The following is a 14,786-nucleotide window of genomic DNA, read 5'->3' on the forward strand; positions in this document are numbered from 1 at the left end:
CATACCTTCGTGGCGATGATGTAGTTGCAGAATTTAAATTACAGGATTTAAATACTGAGAAGTAAGGTGCTGGAAGTTAGCCATACAAAATAAGCCACCTGATTATACCCATAAGATTCCCTAGGGCTTTACATCCTAGACTTGTCCTTGGAGATCCTAAACTCTTTCAAAACTTTAGTAGCTTTGAAGTCAAGTTTTAAGTTGTTGTTGTGAAAACCGAGGTTGCCATCCCTGGTAGGCTGTCTGCGAGCTCTGATGCCAGCTGTGGCGGAACCACCCAAAACTACTGGGCCCGGGTGCACTGATCTTCGTTGCTAAGCAACTCTGACCCAATCTGGCACTCACCGGCAGTTCCTCGAGTGAAGCCTCGATAAAAGCCACGCTATTCCAGGATCAGCAGACAACACTCACACGAAGGTGAGCCCAGAGATTACAACACAAACCATTTCATACATCTCAGAGTGATTGCAGCGGAAAGAAAACTTATTACAAACCATGTTCAGACTAGCGAAGTACTACGGAGTTCCAACTCCTCAAATTATTCAAGTCTCAAAGTTCAGCGGAAGCATTAAAAGATAACTAACGAAATAACGTGACGCATCGGTAAAGCCCGTACGAATGCGTCACTCAGCGGGAGGGTGATTAGCACCAGCTGAAGGGCCATCCCACTCAACAGACCAACCCGGAGGCAGAGTACAAGGCCAAGTAAGACTCGCAAACAGGTCTTCAAAGTTAGTACCTGAAAAACAGTGCCACAAGCAAGGCTGAGTATACTAATACTCAGCAAGACTGACCCGTCTCCGGATATAACATAGTCCGATAACTAGACATGCAAGCTTTTTGGTTGGTAGGGTTTGTTTGCCAAAAATGCCGCTAAGTGTTGATCCTTAATTTCAGGTTTTACTTAGCCAGATTCTAGTAGAATTAACCCTTCTAAATTTGCAACTGACTCTACTCAAACATGGTAGAGCAACCATTTAATCAACCAACAGTATTTTCATCATTGGATTTCACTTGTTACTCTATGTGACCGAAAACATTAAGCAATCTCATGCCGTGAGAGGCGGACGATTCTGAATCGAATTTCAACCTGGCCAGGGGAACCTAGACCACACGCATGGGGATCGACTTCGCTCCCGCCCACGCTACTTTTCCCCTTTCTTTCCAGTCCGTGGATCCGGAACACCCTCCCCGACTACAGAGTCCGACCACTCTGCACCCGTACGTCGCGACATAAAAATAAACCCTACTTCTACCAGGAGGGTGCGAGATCGTTCCACTCGCCGGTCCAATCAGGTACTTAAGCTTACCGATTACCATATTTCTCGGTATGTGGCTAGTACTTTCAAACGCTTAACGAAATGAGCCACACACCGCGACCTTAGCCATTTTTGACTATACCAGCGGGGTATCACAACTACACAACCCCGCCCGTTGTCCTTACATTTCAACAGGAATTAAAGTCAGTACAAATCCTATTTGCTCGCGAGAGGCAGGGAACCACTCGACTTCTACCGAACCTATTTAGCATGGCAACTAGTCGATAAAAAGATCCGGTATCAAACATAGGTTCCTATGGATCATGCATCTAGGGTTTTCGATCAACGCCTAGAGAACTTAATTGCAGAAAACCAACTATTACCATACATTAATAAATAGATAGCAGAATGGTAATTCGGAAAAAATAGTGGGATTATGCTCCGGGGCTTGCCTTCTTGGGCACTGTCAGACAGAAAAGCTTCTGGGGCTTGGCCCAGGTCTTGAGACAAGTTAGTACAGTTCAGATTAACCTCCTGCTCCGCACGAGAGTCCGCGGGCACCAGTTCGTAGTCTCCGTCCGCGAGGTTAACCGTTTCTATATGCAATGCAAGATTTTGAGTTATTCAGGGATATAATTTCTTTCCTTCACGATAAAGTTGTAGTCCATGAAAGTTAATTTAGTGATGATTTCACATTTCATTGCATGGGCAACCGTTTATAGAGTAGCAAACATAACTACGGTTATTCATGAATGAGTGGGGTTTTGGGTTTTCATTTTTTTATTTCAACACATAGCATGCTTTCATTATTCCTTAACAACACCACTACTAAAGAGCTAGTGATGAAACACTAAAGTAACTCAGATTCAAACTTGAACATTAGGGTATAAATTTCAGCATCTACCATAGAGCAAGAACTATAACTATTCATGCAAAAGGATTACTCTAGTTACTTCATCTTTTTGTACAGAATGTTCAACATGGATTCTGGTGCTACAAATTTTATGCAAGCAACTTCAAAGCATAAACTCAGTACTGAAATTTTTTCCAGATTTTATACACTTATATAGCAGAGGTGATAAAAAGATTAAAAACAGCAAGCCATTAACAAAGATTAAATCTACAGAAAGTTTTACTTAGGATTTGCTTCTCAAATTTTTACCAGAGACTGGTCCTGAGTTAAACATACTCCAGAAAATTTTTCAAGATTTAACTCACTATGATAAATTAGTTATTCAGTTAATTTAACATGAGTTTGCATGAATTTCTCAAGATGCATCCGACCAGTATTGCATCTAAACTTTTTATCACAGGTAGAACATACTCTAAACAAGATCATGCCCAAAAATGATGATCAGAAACATTGTAGATTACTCAGAACAAAAATAGTAAATCTAGCCCTAAGATGTTAAGCATGATTATTCACCAAGGAAAAACTCATGTAACTGCAGCTCAAAATATTTAGACAGAAACATAGAGCTAAAAAGAGACTCCAGAAATAAATATAAATTTTTCTGAGCATAAGAACTATATATGAGGAATTAAGTTGATTAAAAAAGCATAAATCATGGTATATAGCAAATGAACTCTAATAAATTTGAATTTTAGAGATTTGCAGGGATTCAGTGGCACAAGGCTGTAGTAAAATTTTCAGAGAAAGTTCATGTACACATTTTCCAGAATTAAATCGAGATTGCTAACAACAGATTCGAGAATCTTGATTGTTCTAACCCGATAACTGTTTTGGTTTGGTGTCATCTTTTTACTGTGATCTTAGCATCCCATTAGTTATAACATATCCAAAAATCAAAGTCATTTGATGAGCAGAACTTCATGAACATGCATAAGGTGATTTTCTTAATCTTTTCCCTAGATTAAATTCGGTTGAGTTTCTGCAAATGTGAATGTTACAAAATTTGTAGATTTTGTTACAAGGATTCCAGATCAGTTGAGTTTGCATTTTTCTGATTTTTCTGTGATTTGTTTCGTATTTTAGAAGTTCACTGGTATACACAGTACAACTTGCAGAGACACCCTTGAACGAAAAAAAGAAATTACAACCGGGTCCTTCGCCGGCCTTCTCCGCTGTGGCATCTTGCCGGTGGTGTTCTGCGGTGCAGGGCTTACCGGGGCTGCCACGGGGAGGCGCGTGGGGGAGAAAGGATCGAGGAACACCTACCCTGGTCGACGTTCGAGCGTTTGGAGCACAGGTTCAAGCTCGTCGGCGTTGATGGCGGGTCGGTTGTTCGGCTCGCCGGCGCTGGAGGTGAAGGAGGGCTCGGGGTAGGGGAACAAGGCGCGCACGAGCACCGCGTGAGCTCGTGGATGCTTCTGGGGTAGCTGTCGGGCTCGGCCTTCCCCGGAGCTGGCCGGTCCGCGGTGAGCCTGAGCTCGCCGGCGGCGGCGCAAAAGGGGAACGGCTTCGGGAGGGGTTTTGGGTTCGATTCCGCGCGCGTGGAGCGTAACTAGGAGGTGGAGAAGCTTCTGCGGTGGTCGGAGGGGGCAATGTGGGGCTGGGCTAGCCGGTCCGCGCGAGCTGGATCTCGGCGGCCATGGCGGAGCGGCGGGAGGAGGAAGAAGAGGAAGAAGGGGCGCGACCGTGGGTTTCTGGGGGTCTTTATAGGCCAAAGAGCTCCTGGGTGAGCAATGTAGTGACTGGGGGTGGTCGATTTGGCCCTGGGCGACTCGACGGCGAGCGGGCGGAGGAGGCAGCGGCGCTGCGCCGGCCGGGGTGTCGTGGCGGCTCGGGAGCGGCCTGGGACGCGTGTGCGCGCGAGGAGGTGCCAAGGGGCGGGCCAGGTGGCGTTAAACGGTTTCCCCGGGTCCATTTGGCCGTGGGCGCGCGGTGGACGAAGTCCACCGGCGGCGTACGGCGGGCGGCGGGCGAAACAGAGCCAGCCGGGAGAGAGAGATGGAGATGGGGGCTCTTTTGCGATTTCTGAAAATTTCAGGGACTTCTCGGTAAACAAAAATTATCTCCTACTTGGAGGGCTCAAATGGAAAAGTGTTGAATACCATTTTTGTATAACTTTTCAAGATCTACCACTTTTGTGTTATGCAAATTTTCGTTTGAAACTCACATTTTGAACTATTGGTACATTTACATATTTGCACAAAAGGACTTTAGTTTTAATCAGTTTTTGACTTGACTTTGGCTGAAGTTCAATTGAGCACATGTCAATTGAAATACTTCTCATGAGCCAACAAAAATTTTGTGCACATTTTTGAATTAAAATTTGAGTAGTTTTCACTCCTTTCTCTTTTTCCTTTAATTTCTTTTGTATGATTTGTATTTTATTTGGTCCTTTCTCTTTGAATTAGTTTCCCAAATTTTTCTTTTAACTTTCCCTAATGTGTATTGATTGGATTTCAAAGTATTGACACCTGAGGTGTCACACAGAGGGGGCGGAGCTGCAGAGAGGGCGAGTTCGCGTGCGACGGCCGAGCTGGGGGTCTTTAAAGGCCAGCAGCCTTAGCAGGGAAGGAAGTGAGGCCTTGGGGAGTGCGAAGAAGGGGGTGGCGCGGCCGGGCGGCGCTAGATAGTTGGGCGGGCGGTGTGGCGGCTTGAGAGGGCATCTGGGCCGCGTGCCCGCGCGAGGAGAAGCCAGGAGGCATGCTTGGTGGCGCGCGCGGGCTCATGGGTCCACTTGGCCGCGTACACGCCGTGGACGAGGTCCACTGGCAGCGTACGACGCTAGAGAGAGGTGGCGGCGCAAAAACAGAGCACAGGGACCTATTGGCAATTTCTAATTTTCCTAGGGACCTCTCTATAAACTAAAATTTTCTTGATCTTAAATGGTTCAAATGAAAAAAATTTGAATACCAAATTTGTGTAACTTTTCAAGCTCTACTACTTTTATTTTAGGCAGATTTTCATTTGAAGTTCACAATTTGAACTATTTCATAATTACCAATTTGCATAAAAGGGCTTCAACTTTTGCTTGACATTTATTTAGATTTGGCTGAAACTTGCTATTAAGTACATGCCATTTAGAGTACTAGAATCAGCACACAATCATTTTTGTGCATGTATTCAAACATGATTTGAGTGGATTTTAAATGTTTTTGCCCTCACATATATAGTCCAAAAAGTGTGTTTTGAATTTAAATACACTTTTCCTCCTTGTTTTTAATTCCTGATTTCCTTCTTATGTGCTAATGGTTTTGAGTGGTACTGCATTTTATTTTTCAGACACCAGAGGTGTCACAGGCGCGTGGCCTCAGCCCAGGTGCGCCCGAACCTTGGTCCAGTGGCTCCTCCCATCCCTTCTGCTGCAACCAATCTGGTCCGGCCACATCTGGATCCAAGTGCTCGTCGACTCATGCCCCTTCTGCTCTGTCGTCCGCTCCGCCTCCTCGTCCTCCTGGTCTGCTCACAGTTCACATGCCTCTTCCTCTCCTTTCCTCTGCTCTATTGCTTATGCTTGGTTAGCTTGGACATACTCTGCTTGCTCTGCTCTATTCTGCTGTGCTTCCTACGTTAGGAGGCAAACAATATTGGCTGCTCATGTATTATATAAGAAGGTACCTTTGTATGAATGTGTACCTGATGACTGATTCATGTGATTGCATCTTACTACATTTTGCTTTGTTTTGCTACTTGCTACTCTCGGGTTCAGAATTGACAGCAACAAGGTATGTTTATGCTGCTTCATTCTAGATTAGGATATATAGTATGGCGTCGCCTCGCCGCGCGCCTTAGTCGCCTAGGCGTCCGGGAGGGGGTGGATAGCCAGCCTCGCCTTACCGCCTTAAAAACTATGCTCCATACACGCCAAGACTATATCACCATATCCCACACATACACCAACACATGGTAGCCAAAGCATCTCATATATCCAATCAAGGTAACATGAGAGTACAAGGAGTTAAGGTAATTAAATAGGCCAAGCAGGTTCATCTCATCATAATATTAAATAAAGCTATAGTATATCTTGCATGCAATGCCTATTCAAATCATAGATGGACATGAACCTGACAGTTCTTTGTAGTCTTTCTAGGTCTCCAGGGTATTCTGGTCGTCGGTTAGCTCCACCTCATAGGGACCTACTCGTAAATAGGCATAAATATAGGGATCAAAGTGAAAAAGTGCACAAATTTGCTCAAATAAGATCCAAATCACATCAAAACCTATCCTAACGGGTTGATCATGATTTTAGACTAATTATGAAACTGGTTTTTTGAGGTCCAATTAATTTATTATGAATTTTCGAAGGTTAAATCATTTTCTAAAAGTAATAAATAATTATCAGAAAATAAAAACACATAATCAGCCATGTGGCAGCTCCTGGTTGTGCCACGTGGCCGCCTCTCGTGATCTGATAACGCAGGCTGAATGGATCTAGATCTGAGTGTTGTCTGCGAGTTACGCTGCTTTAAGCGTAGCTTGTCTATCCCCGATCGGCTGGACGATAGCCGATTATCGGCGTCATCAATATCGACTGGCTAGCCGATAGCCTCGGAATTTAACATTTATTCTCCATGTCAATTGCAGGTCTAATTGACTGACACGCCTAGCTCACCACACGTGCGCCTGTTGGGTTCGATACGTCGGAACGAAGCACTCCCCGACCCTAGCGTACGTGGAGTGTGAGGATTCCCATCTGGTGGAGAATTTTCGCATCAACACGCTTCTTAGCACGTCCGGTGGGACACAACATCAACATGTTCACTACATCAACATGATCGAAACCAAATCGACCACCGACGATGACGGCACTGTGCGTGATGGATCTGAGATCAACACCAGCAACGCCATCAACATCACCTAAGATCATCTTAACGATGTTATGTTCAGAAGGAGCAGTTAACCCAAGCCATTGACGGCTTCAAGGCCGCTTGACTTCAGTCATTCAGTAATCAGGTCATCCTAGAACTGTCTATTGTCGAATGAACAGTAAATGTACCCGGTGATGCGTTGGTGTTAGGTCAAGAGTTCCAAATTAGCCCTAACATTAGTACCGCCAGCTGACAAGTGACGGTGCTTTTGATCAGCAAAAAAAATTAAATCTACAAAATGACTACGAACAGGGAGAAAATATCCAAATCTAATTTACGAGAGGCGGGCCAGGGCCATAGGCGGAGAGCTGAATATTCGTATCACAGACCCCATTTGTTCCACGTTTTGACATGCTTCACCAGATCGCAATTCTCTTACATGAATGTGTTTGTCTGAAAGGAAAGATGACAATCCTGCTTGAGGTCATTTCTCTGCTGACAACATTTGATATTTCATTCAGTAACAAACGTCTAGGATGCAAATACCATTTACTGTTAGGTAACTGCACAATCTGCTCACATAACACTAACATGGGTCAATTTGTTCTTCCACTGGATTCAACAGTTTGTACCGAGGATGATTACATACAATGGCGTAATATTAATAGCACAGGCTGTTGGGCATCACGGCAGATACTCGAAATCTTCAGTTATCCCCACTTGAGTGCACACAAGAACAATTAAACAGAAACCAGGACAGAATCCTCGGAAGGAAAAAAAAATGGCTCGCAAAAGGAAATGAGGAAATTGGTGTTTTAAAGTTAAATACTGGGATTAGACAAACATGCGGGATTGAAGAAAAGAACTGTTCTTAATTTTATTGCTCCTTGTAATGTGAACCTAGCAAACCATTGTACTACCACCTACAAACAATTAAGGCTTTTTAATCAAAATGTTTTTTTCCCAGGTTACAAACTACTGAAGAATACCAAGTGCTTCTGTACTACGAAAGGCTGGGTCCTTAACAACATATCCGTCTGTAGAACTCTTAAAATATTATGATATTTCTCAAGTCAAACATGTAGGTTATAAAATTTGTCTACAAAGAAAAGAAGTTTGCAATTGAGCAGTTCATATGGTCTAGAGAGGAAAAAAAAAGGGGGGGGGGAAGGTTCTGTAATACGCTCAGCCTAATGTACAACATGTTAATTCACTCAATCATTTATTGATTCTTACGGATCATGGGTTGTAATGACATGTGTCAGGCATCAGTGCATCTAAATGTCAGCTCATACAGAATATCATTTCACCTTTTCCATATGTCCACACTCTTTTTTCAAGTAGAAGCACATAGCATAATTTCCATACTCCTTAGTGTAATCAAGAGTTATTTGAATATACCATAGAAACACTAAGTCCTAGCTGAGAGCCCCACTAACAAGAAGCACCTAAATATCTGAATACCTAAGAGATCGAGGAACTAGTTCATCCGGAACACTTGCAAGAAGAGAACAGAACCTACCTCCCTGTACATATGTTCAAGTAGCTCTTTTGCTTGTGGAAATGTAGTTGAACACCATTGTTGCAAAGTGAAAATGTTGTCTGAAATGTGATTCAAAATGACAGTAGCCTTAGAATGACAGATATTGGACAAATATTGAGCTGAGTTCATCAGCAGAAGGACCCGTACCTGTCCACCTGTTAGCTGCTGAATGAGCAACATCAATAGCATCCTCTGCAATTATCAGCATACAGTAGTAGTAATTAAAATGAGGGGAAGGTTTGCATACTTAGACATATTCATCAGGTAAAGATATTGCTAGAACTTGGATGGAAAGAAGGCATGCAGAAAAAAAAATATGTATGTATTAATAACAGTAATGTACTCATCTATACAAGGGTAAATGGTTGTATATAAGAGGGGTCTTCAAACTCATACTCATTGCTTCTACTGCAGCTGGATCACTATCTGCATATGCAGCTAGTTCTTCCTGAAATTGTTATGACATTGTTGAGCTGCAGATAGCACTAAGAGAACCACTGAATAGAATAAGGAATATAAGGGCACCTTGAGCTTCTTATGGTGTAGTTCTACAGCCTTCAGCTCCTCCAGAGCTGATTCTCTCTCTTCCTATAGCAATGCAATACATATCAGTTGGGTCAACATGATTGCTGCACAGCTGTCTAACAATATACAAAACAACTTACAGAGTCTTCCCTGCCTCTTTTCAAGTTGTCTCTATGTTCAACAAGCTCCAGATAACGCTTTTTAGAGTTTGAGAGATCAGATTCCAGCTTATTGTAAGTATTCCTCAGCTACAAACAAATCCAAGGAAGAAAGGTTGGCACAAACTTCATCAGCTCAGAATTAGAATTAGGATAGGAATAAGAATGCATAGCAAAGTGCACTGAGAGATAAACAAGCAGGACCCCTAAATGCATCTTATCTTGATTCCTCGAGTATTTTATCTGTAATACCAAGTGTACAGATGTACAGTGAGCCTTTACAAGGAATATCAAGTGATAATTATCTTTTCATCTTGCAAAGCTTCCATAAAGTAACTAGCTTGATTTTTTTTATTTTGGGAAAGTGATACTACCATAAGGACTAATTATCCTATGGTCTATGAGCGCAGAAAAGAGAACATAAAAGTAAATAAAAATTACAAACAGGTCTTCCAGGGATGTCGACTGTTAGAGTATATTAGGCAACTCCGGATATGGTTAGTTTAGGATTGATTATAATCCCGGGATAACCTTCCTTATCTCTAGGAGAGGCTACTTGCCCTCAAAGCCATGTACTCCTATATATACCGCCCAAGGGGCTCAATGCAATACATCGACCGCATTATACGCATCCTACCTTTTCTACATGGCATCAGACGCCTAGGTTTTAGATCCTGACCTAGCCGCCGCCGCTTCCGCTGCCATCGCGCCACCCCCGGGGAGATCGATCTCCGCCGGGGGCAGCGCCCTCCTAGGATGCGCCGCGGATCACTCTGATCCGCGCCGCCATCGTCGTCAACGCACAGTAGAAGGACCTACCTCCCGTGGTGATGCGATCTCGTCGGCTCCCTCGTCGCCCCTTCCACGCCGACTCCCCCCATGTGCGCGGCCCCGTGCTGGCCCTCTCTCCTCCTGCGCCATCGCAGCCCTGTGCGCGGGCTGCGGAGGAGGCACAAGGTGCGCCAGGCCGCTGCGCCATCGGAGCCGCGAGATTGGGGCGGGTTACCGCGCCGCCGGTCGATTCCGACGCCGCCCGACGAGATTCGCCGCCGGGACGAGCTGCAGCGGGGCCACCACGCTCCGCCCCGGCCTCCACGCTCCTCCACCACGTCGCTCCTCCGCCGTCGCCGGCAGGCGTCGTGGGGGCTCCACCCCATCTCGGCATCCCCAGATCCTCGCCGCCGTTGCCTCCCGACCCGCCGAGACCGGCCTCGTCGGCGCCTTCCGCGGCGGCGCCGCCCCCAAGGTCCCGATCCGCGCCTTCCTGGAGCGGATCCACTTGCTGGAGGCAGAGGCCCGCCGCGGCGACGGAAGAAGGCAGCGCCGGAAGAAGGTAGCGCCGGCGGCCCACTCCCTCCTTTTCTTCTCTGCCTGTGTTGACCACTGGGGAAGGGATAAGGGAGGGGGATGGGCACCGCTAGGGGTACCCCGAGAATGTACCCATGGTCCATCTTGCTGCTGTTGTTTTTCTTTTTTTTCCCGATCAGAGATCGGTTTGCGTCGCCCTGTCGTTCGTCGCCGCTTCATCGTCGACACCCCGAAGGCCGAGGTTATCGCTCAGGCTGCAGCGACGACGTCCGTGATCAAGCCACCCTACCGGTGTCGTCGCCTTTTCAAGCGGTGGCGCCACTCGCCGCTGGTCTTCATCAAGCAGGCGCTCGATCCGCCTCCGCGCCTCCAGCCATTCTCACGCGGACATCGCCGCCGATGTTCTTGAAGGAAGACGTCATCGCCACCCCTGATCTGAGCACGACACTTGCTACAACCTGCGCCGTCGCCACCCCTGTCCTCCGCGTGACCTAAGTTGCAAACCGCGTCGTCTACCATCATCATCCTCCGCACCGTCCTGCTGCTGTCTTCGGCAAGAAGCTGCTGAGTTCGTGTACTCGAGCACCTCGACGACGCTTCGACCCGCGCCCCCTCCTCGGCTTCGACCATGCCCACCTCGACTTCGGCTACTACGGCACTAAAAGGCTATCATCTGCATGAGTCTCCGGTTAAAGCTTTCGCACCGGCGTTCCGACTGCAGGGGGGATACGTCTCCATTGTTCTTCAGTCTAACCGTTCGTGTTGCTACCACTACGACTGCGGGGGGATGTTAGAGTATATTAGGCAACTCCGGATATGGTTAGTTTAGGATTGATTGTAATCCCGGGATAACCTTCCTTGTCTCTAGGAGAGGCTACTTGCCCTCCAAGCCATGTACTCCTATATATACCGCCCAAGGGGCTCAATGCAATACATCGACCGCATTATACGCATCCTACATTTCCTACACCAACATCGAAAATGGAGCCGAAGCCTTCACTAAGCTCCCTGCACAAGGAGACGGAGCAGCCAAGGCTCCAGCGCCAGAGCTACAAACCAAGTTATTACTATATACGTTAGGACAAGATGGTGTATACAGCTTTGACTTGTTGAACCACTGCGACATGGATGGACGGAAGATGCTTCACTATGCAAACTGATTGACACACCAACGGTCCAACCCATGGTCATCATGGAATTAGCTCTAAGGGAAGAAGAGGTTGTCTAGAGAATGTACATGATTGCCTTTAGCAAGTAGCAATCAAATCACAATGAGACTGCATTGATGTATGCCAACCGAGCAAGAAGATGCCCTTCTGGTGCAAAGGATCTGGGAATGCAGAAAAACAAGAAGCACACAGCGCAGATAGCAGCTCCAAGTGTGAGCACGCAACCTCCCGCACCACTCAACCAGAAGATTTCGGGAAAAGAAAAGAAAGGAAAATGAACTGCTGATGGGTCCCCATCTTCTGTGTCTGGGAATGATGGCAGTCAGGCTGTGAAGACTAGGGGAGGGGGTAGATCTGGCTGGGAATGAGAGGAAATAAGTTTCATGGTCTTTCATTAGAGGATTCCAGTGGGAAAGGGGCTACAGAAGACTGCAGCAGTAGAGAGGTGACGGTCTCCTCTTATGAAATATTTGTAATGACATCATAATATATGTTCAGAAATTCAACATTTTCACATCATGCATACAGTAATCGACCATATACAATACTTGGTGATTACATACTGTAGAAAGGAATTCACATAATGCTTAATGCATCTTTTGACTTATGGTCTGCTTACTTTTCACGCGTGTTACTCAGTAAACAAAATTATTTTTAGTAGCAATCAAAATCAACAGTGAATGCAGTACCAGAGTGTGGAGGCAAGAAGAGCTGAGATGAAGTGATCATAAGAGTACCTGGTTCCCAGCACAACTTGGAAGACTCCAAAAGTACACCTACAAGGAAACTGTTTTAGTTTGGAAGCTAGATACAAAAAGGGGTATGGACAATCAAACCATTTTTTTTTGCAATGTAGAAACCATGCAAAGTTGTGGTTATATGCAGCTAGTTCACATGTTATTGAACAATAAAGAATCCTTCCTTGAACAACACAACAATTAATTTTATTGCAAATCCTATATGTAAATAGCCACTCCATTGTGTCGGCAGTCCAACTACTCTTGAGCCATGATCGAACTTACAGAAGTCCCTATTTTGTCCTTCAAGACAAGATCATCATCCACCAGGCTTTGCACAACATCCTTCACAGACCGACTGATCACTCCCTTTTTAGGACCCAATTTCTCTAGTTCTTTAAGCTGAAAATGACCAAAGGGAAGAGACAGGATCACATGTATTTCAATATCCATTTTCAAGAAATACAGAGGAATGAACATGTCCTCAAAAAAAGGAATGAACAACTCAACAGTTCATCAGAAAAATGTTAAAGATGATAATAACAGATATGAACTTCAATATACATCTTCAAGTAAACGTTGGAATGGGCACCTCAACAGTCCATCACAAAAATGACTGTACAAATATAAATGGTTATGCCAAGAGAGTACATCTATTACATTAGTATATTATGATGAAGATTCCAATTCCAGTAAATACGAAGGAAGCAAAGTTGCACCAGCTAAACAAGTTAAAATAAATAGATTAAGGAACTTGTGAAAACTGTTGTAGTTTAATTCACACTTGGCATGCCCATTAGATTTGTTTATTCAGCCATCTGCACTATACAGTATAATACACAAGCAGAAGAAAATGGTGAATAGCTATTGGTGCATTTACACACACACACACACTTCCAGATTAGCACGGGAAAGAACAGAACTCATATGAAGGAAAGTAATTATTCCTTGCAGATATTAAATATGACAACATTGAGGGAAGATAACAAATTCTGACAGAAGAGTTAACCAGATAGAAGTCTTGACTCTCGTAAAATATTTGAAGCATTTGCTCCCTTTTCTCCTCCAACGAGAGACCCCTCTTCTTGGACTAAGCAGAATATAAGGAAAATAACCAGTTATGAAATATCCATGACCCCCTTTTATCTTCCATAAAAACTACGAGGGTGCTTATTAATACAAGAAACATAGCACCAGTGGGCCTGGAGGAAGAAAAGCTTAATTGAAACATAGCAGAGTTAGCAGACATCTTCAAGTTACTCGCACAAACCGGAACCAGATGACTCCACTTGCTAACTACCTGTATTTACAAAACTTTGAACGCTGACTAATAAGAAGTTTACAGTGGCTAAAGCCTACAGAACTAATGACCAACACAGATAACCGACACTGCATATCAAACAACACAGATAACTGACACTGCATATCGATGTGTCATTTCCCGCAATAAATAGGCTCACATCCACGAACCACCTACCCGATTAAGCTCATCTGGCCAGACAGGATCTCCTAATTGCCCAATTACCTGCCCCCACAGAAGTTTGGCTAATTCTAAGTCAGGGGCGGACCCAGCATAGGACATGGGTGTACATATGTACACCCGATAATTCTTGCAAGCGGAATCGAAGTTAGTTGGTAATATATTGTAATAACTGGATTCAGATCCGAATACAAATAGCTTTGTTAGGGTTTGGGCTGCTCCGTCTCGCACAGCAGAAGGAAAGAGAAGGGGCGGCCATACCTGGGGCTTGGAGGATGCGCTCATCGCCGGCAAAGGGCTGGGCGAAGACAGGACAAATGGCGCCTGCCGCTCGCCCAGTCGTCGCCGCCGGGGAAGGAAGAGCAAGCGCAAAAATGGGACCGCAAACATTGGCCTTTGCAGTTTTGCCATTGGCCCCATATTTCATAGGCACAATGATCTCACCGTGTCATTCACTGGGAGTGGCAAATTCACGAGGGGTCAGTGTTTGCAGTCCTACTAATATTGTAATTTTTTCGCAAGCGAGGAGAGAGTCCGAGAGGAGGGAAAGGTTTAAGAAACAGAGGGAGGAGATGAACCTCAGGCCTTGAGCAGATGAGCCCTGCCCTGACCGGGAGCCAGGAGGGGCTGTTACCTCGTTTGTTTCCTCCGGAATGGCTCGGAACGTGGCTCCGGACCATCTATCTAGACGGATTGGAACGGTCCGGGACGAAGGGTAGGTTTGGTTTTTCCGTCTAAGTCATATAAGTCTCACGTATGTTTAAATATTAATTAGAAGTACTGAATATAGATTTATTATCAAACTAATTTTATAAATCATGATTTAATCACGAGACAAATCTATTAAACCTAATTAATCCATAATTTGATCACTGCTATAGTGTGACAC

The 14,786-nt window shown here is 45.0% G+C and overlaps 1 protein-coding gene across 1 annotated transcript; it reads right to left on the reverse strand.

The window, feature by feature from the left end:
* Positions 1-7,352: 7,352 nt before the first annotated feature.
* On the reverse strand, positions 7,353-14,551 carry LOC120660225 (meiotic nuclear division protein 1 homolog). The gene is made up of 11 exons (XM_039938647.1): positions 14,422-14,551; positions 14,159-14,266; positions 13,427-13,507; positions 12,703-12,819; positions 12,418-12,456; positions 9,186-9,293; positions 9,046-9,108; positions 8,917-8,968; positions 8,668-8,712; positions 8,500-8,579; positions 7,353-7,697 (listed from the first exon to the last, which is right to left on the reverse strand). Exons 2-11 carry the CDS (start codon positions 14,180-14,182, stop codon positions 7,662-7,664), a joined length of 645 nt encoding a protein of 214 aa, XP_039794581.1. The 5' UTR covers positions 14,183-14,266; positions 14,422-14,551; the 3' UTR covers positions 7,353-7,661.
* Positions 14,552-14,786: the final 235 nt, after the last annotated feature.

Source organism: Panicum virgatum, chromosome 2N, assembly GCF_016808335.1.
Source record: "Panicum virgatum strain AP13 chromosome 2N, P.virgatum_v5, whole genome shotgun sequence".
Taxonomy (NCBI): domain Eukaryota; kingdom Viridiplantae; phylum Streptophyta; class Magnoliopsida; order Poales; family Poaceae; genus Panicum; species Panicum virgatum.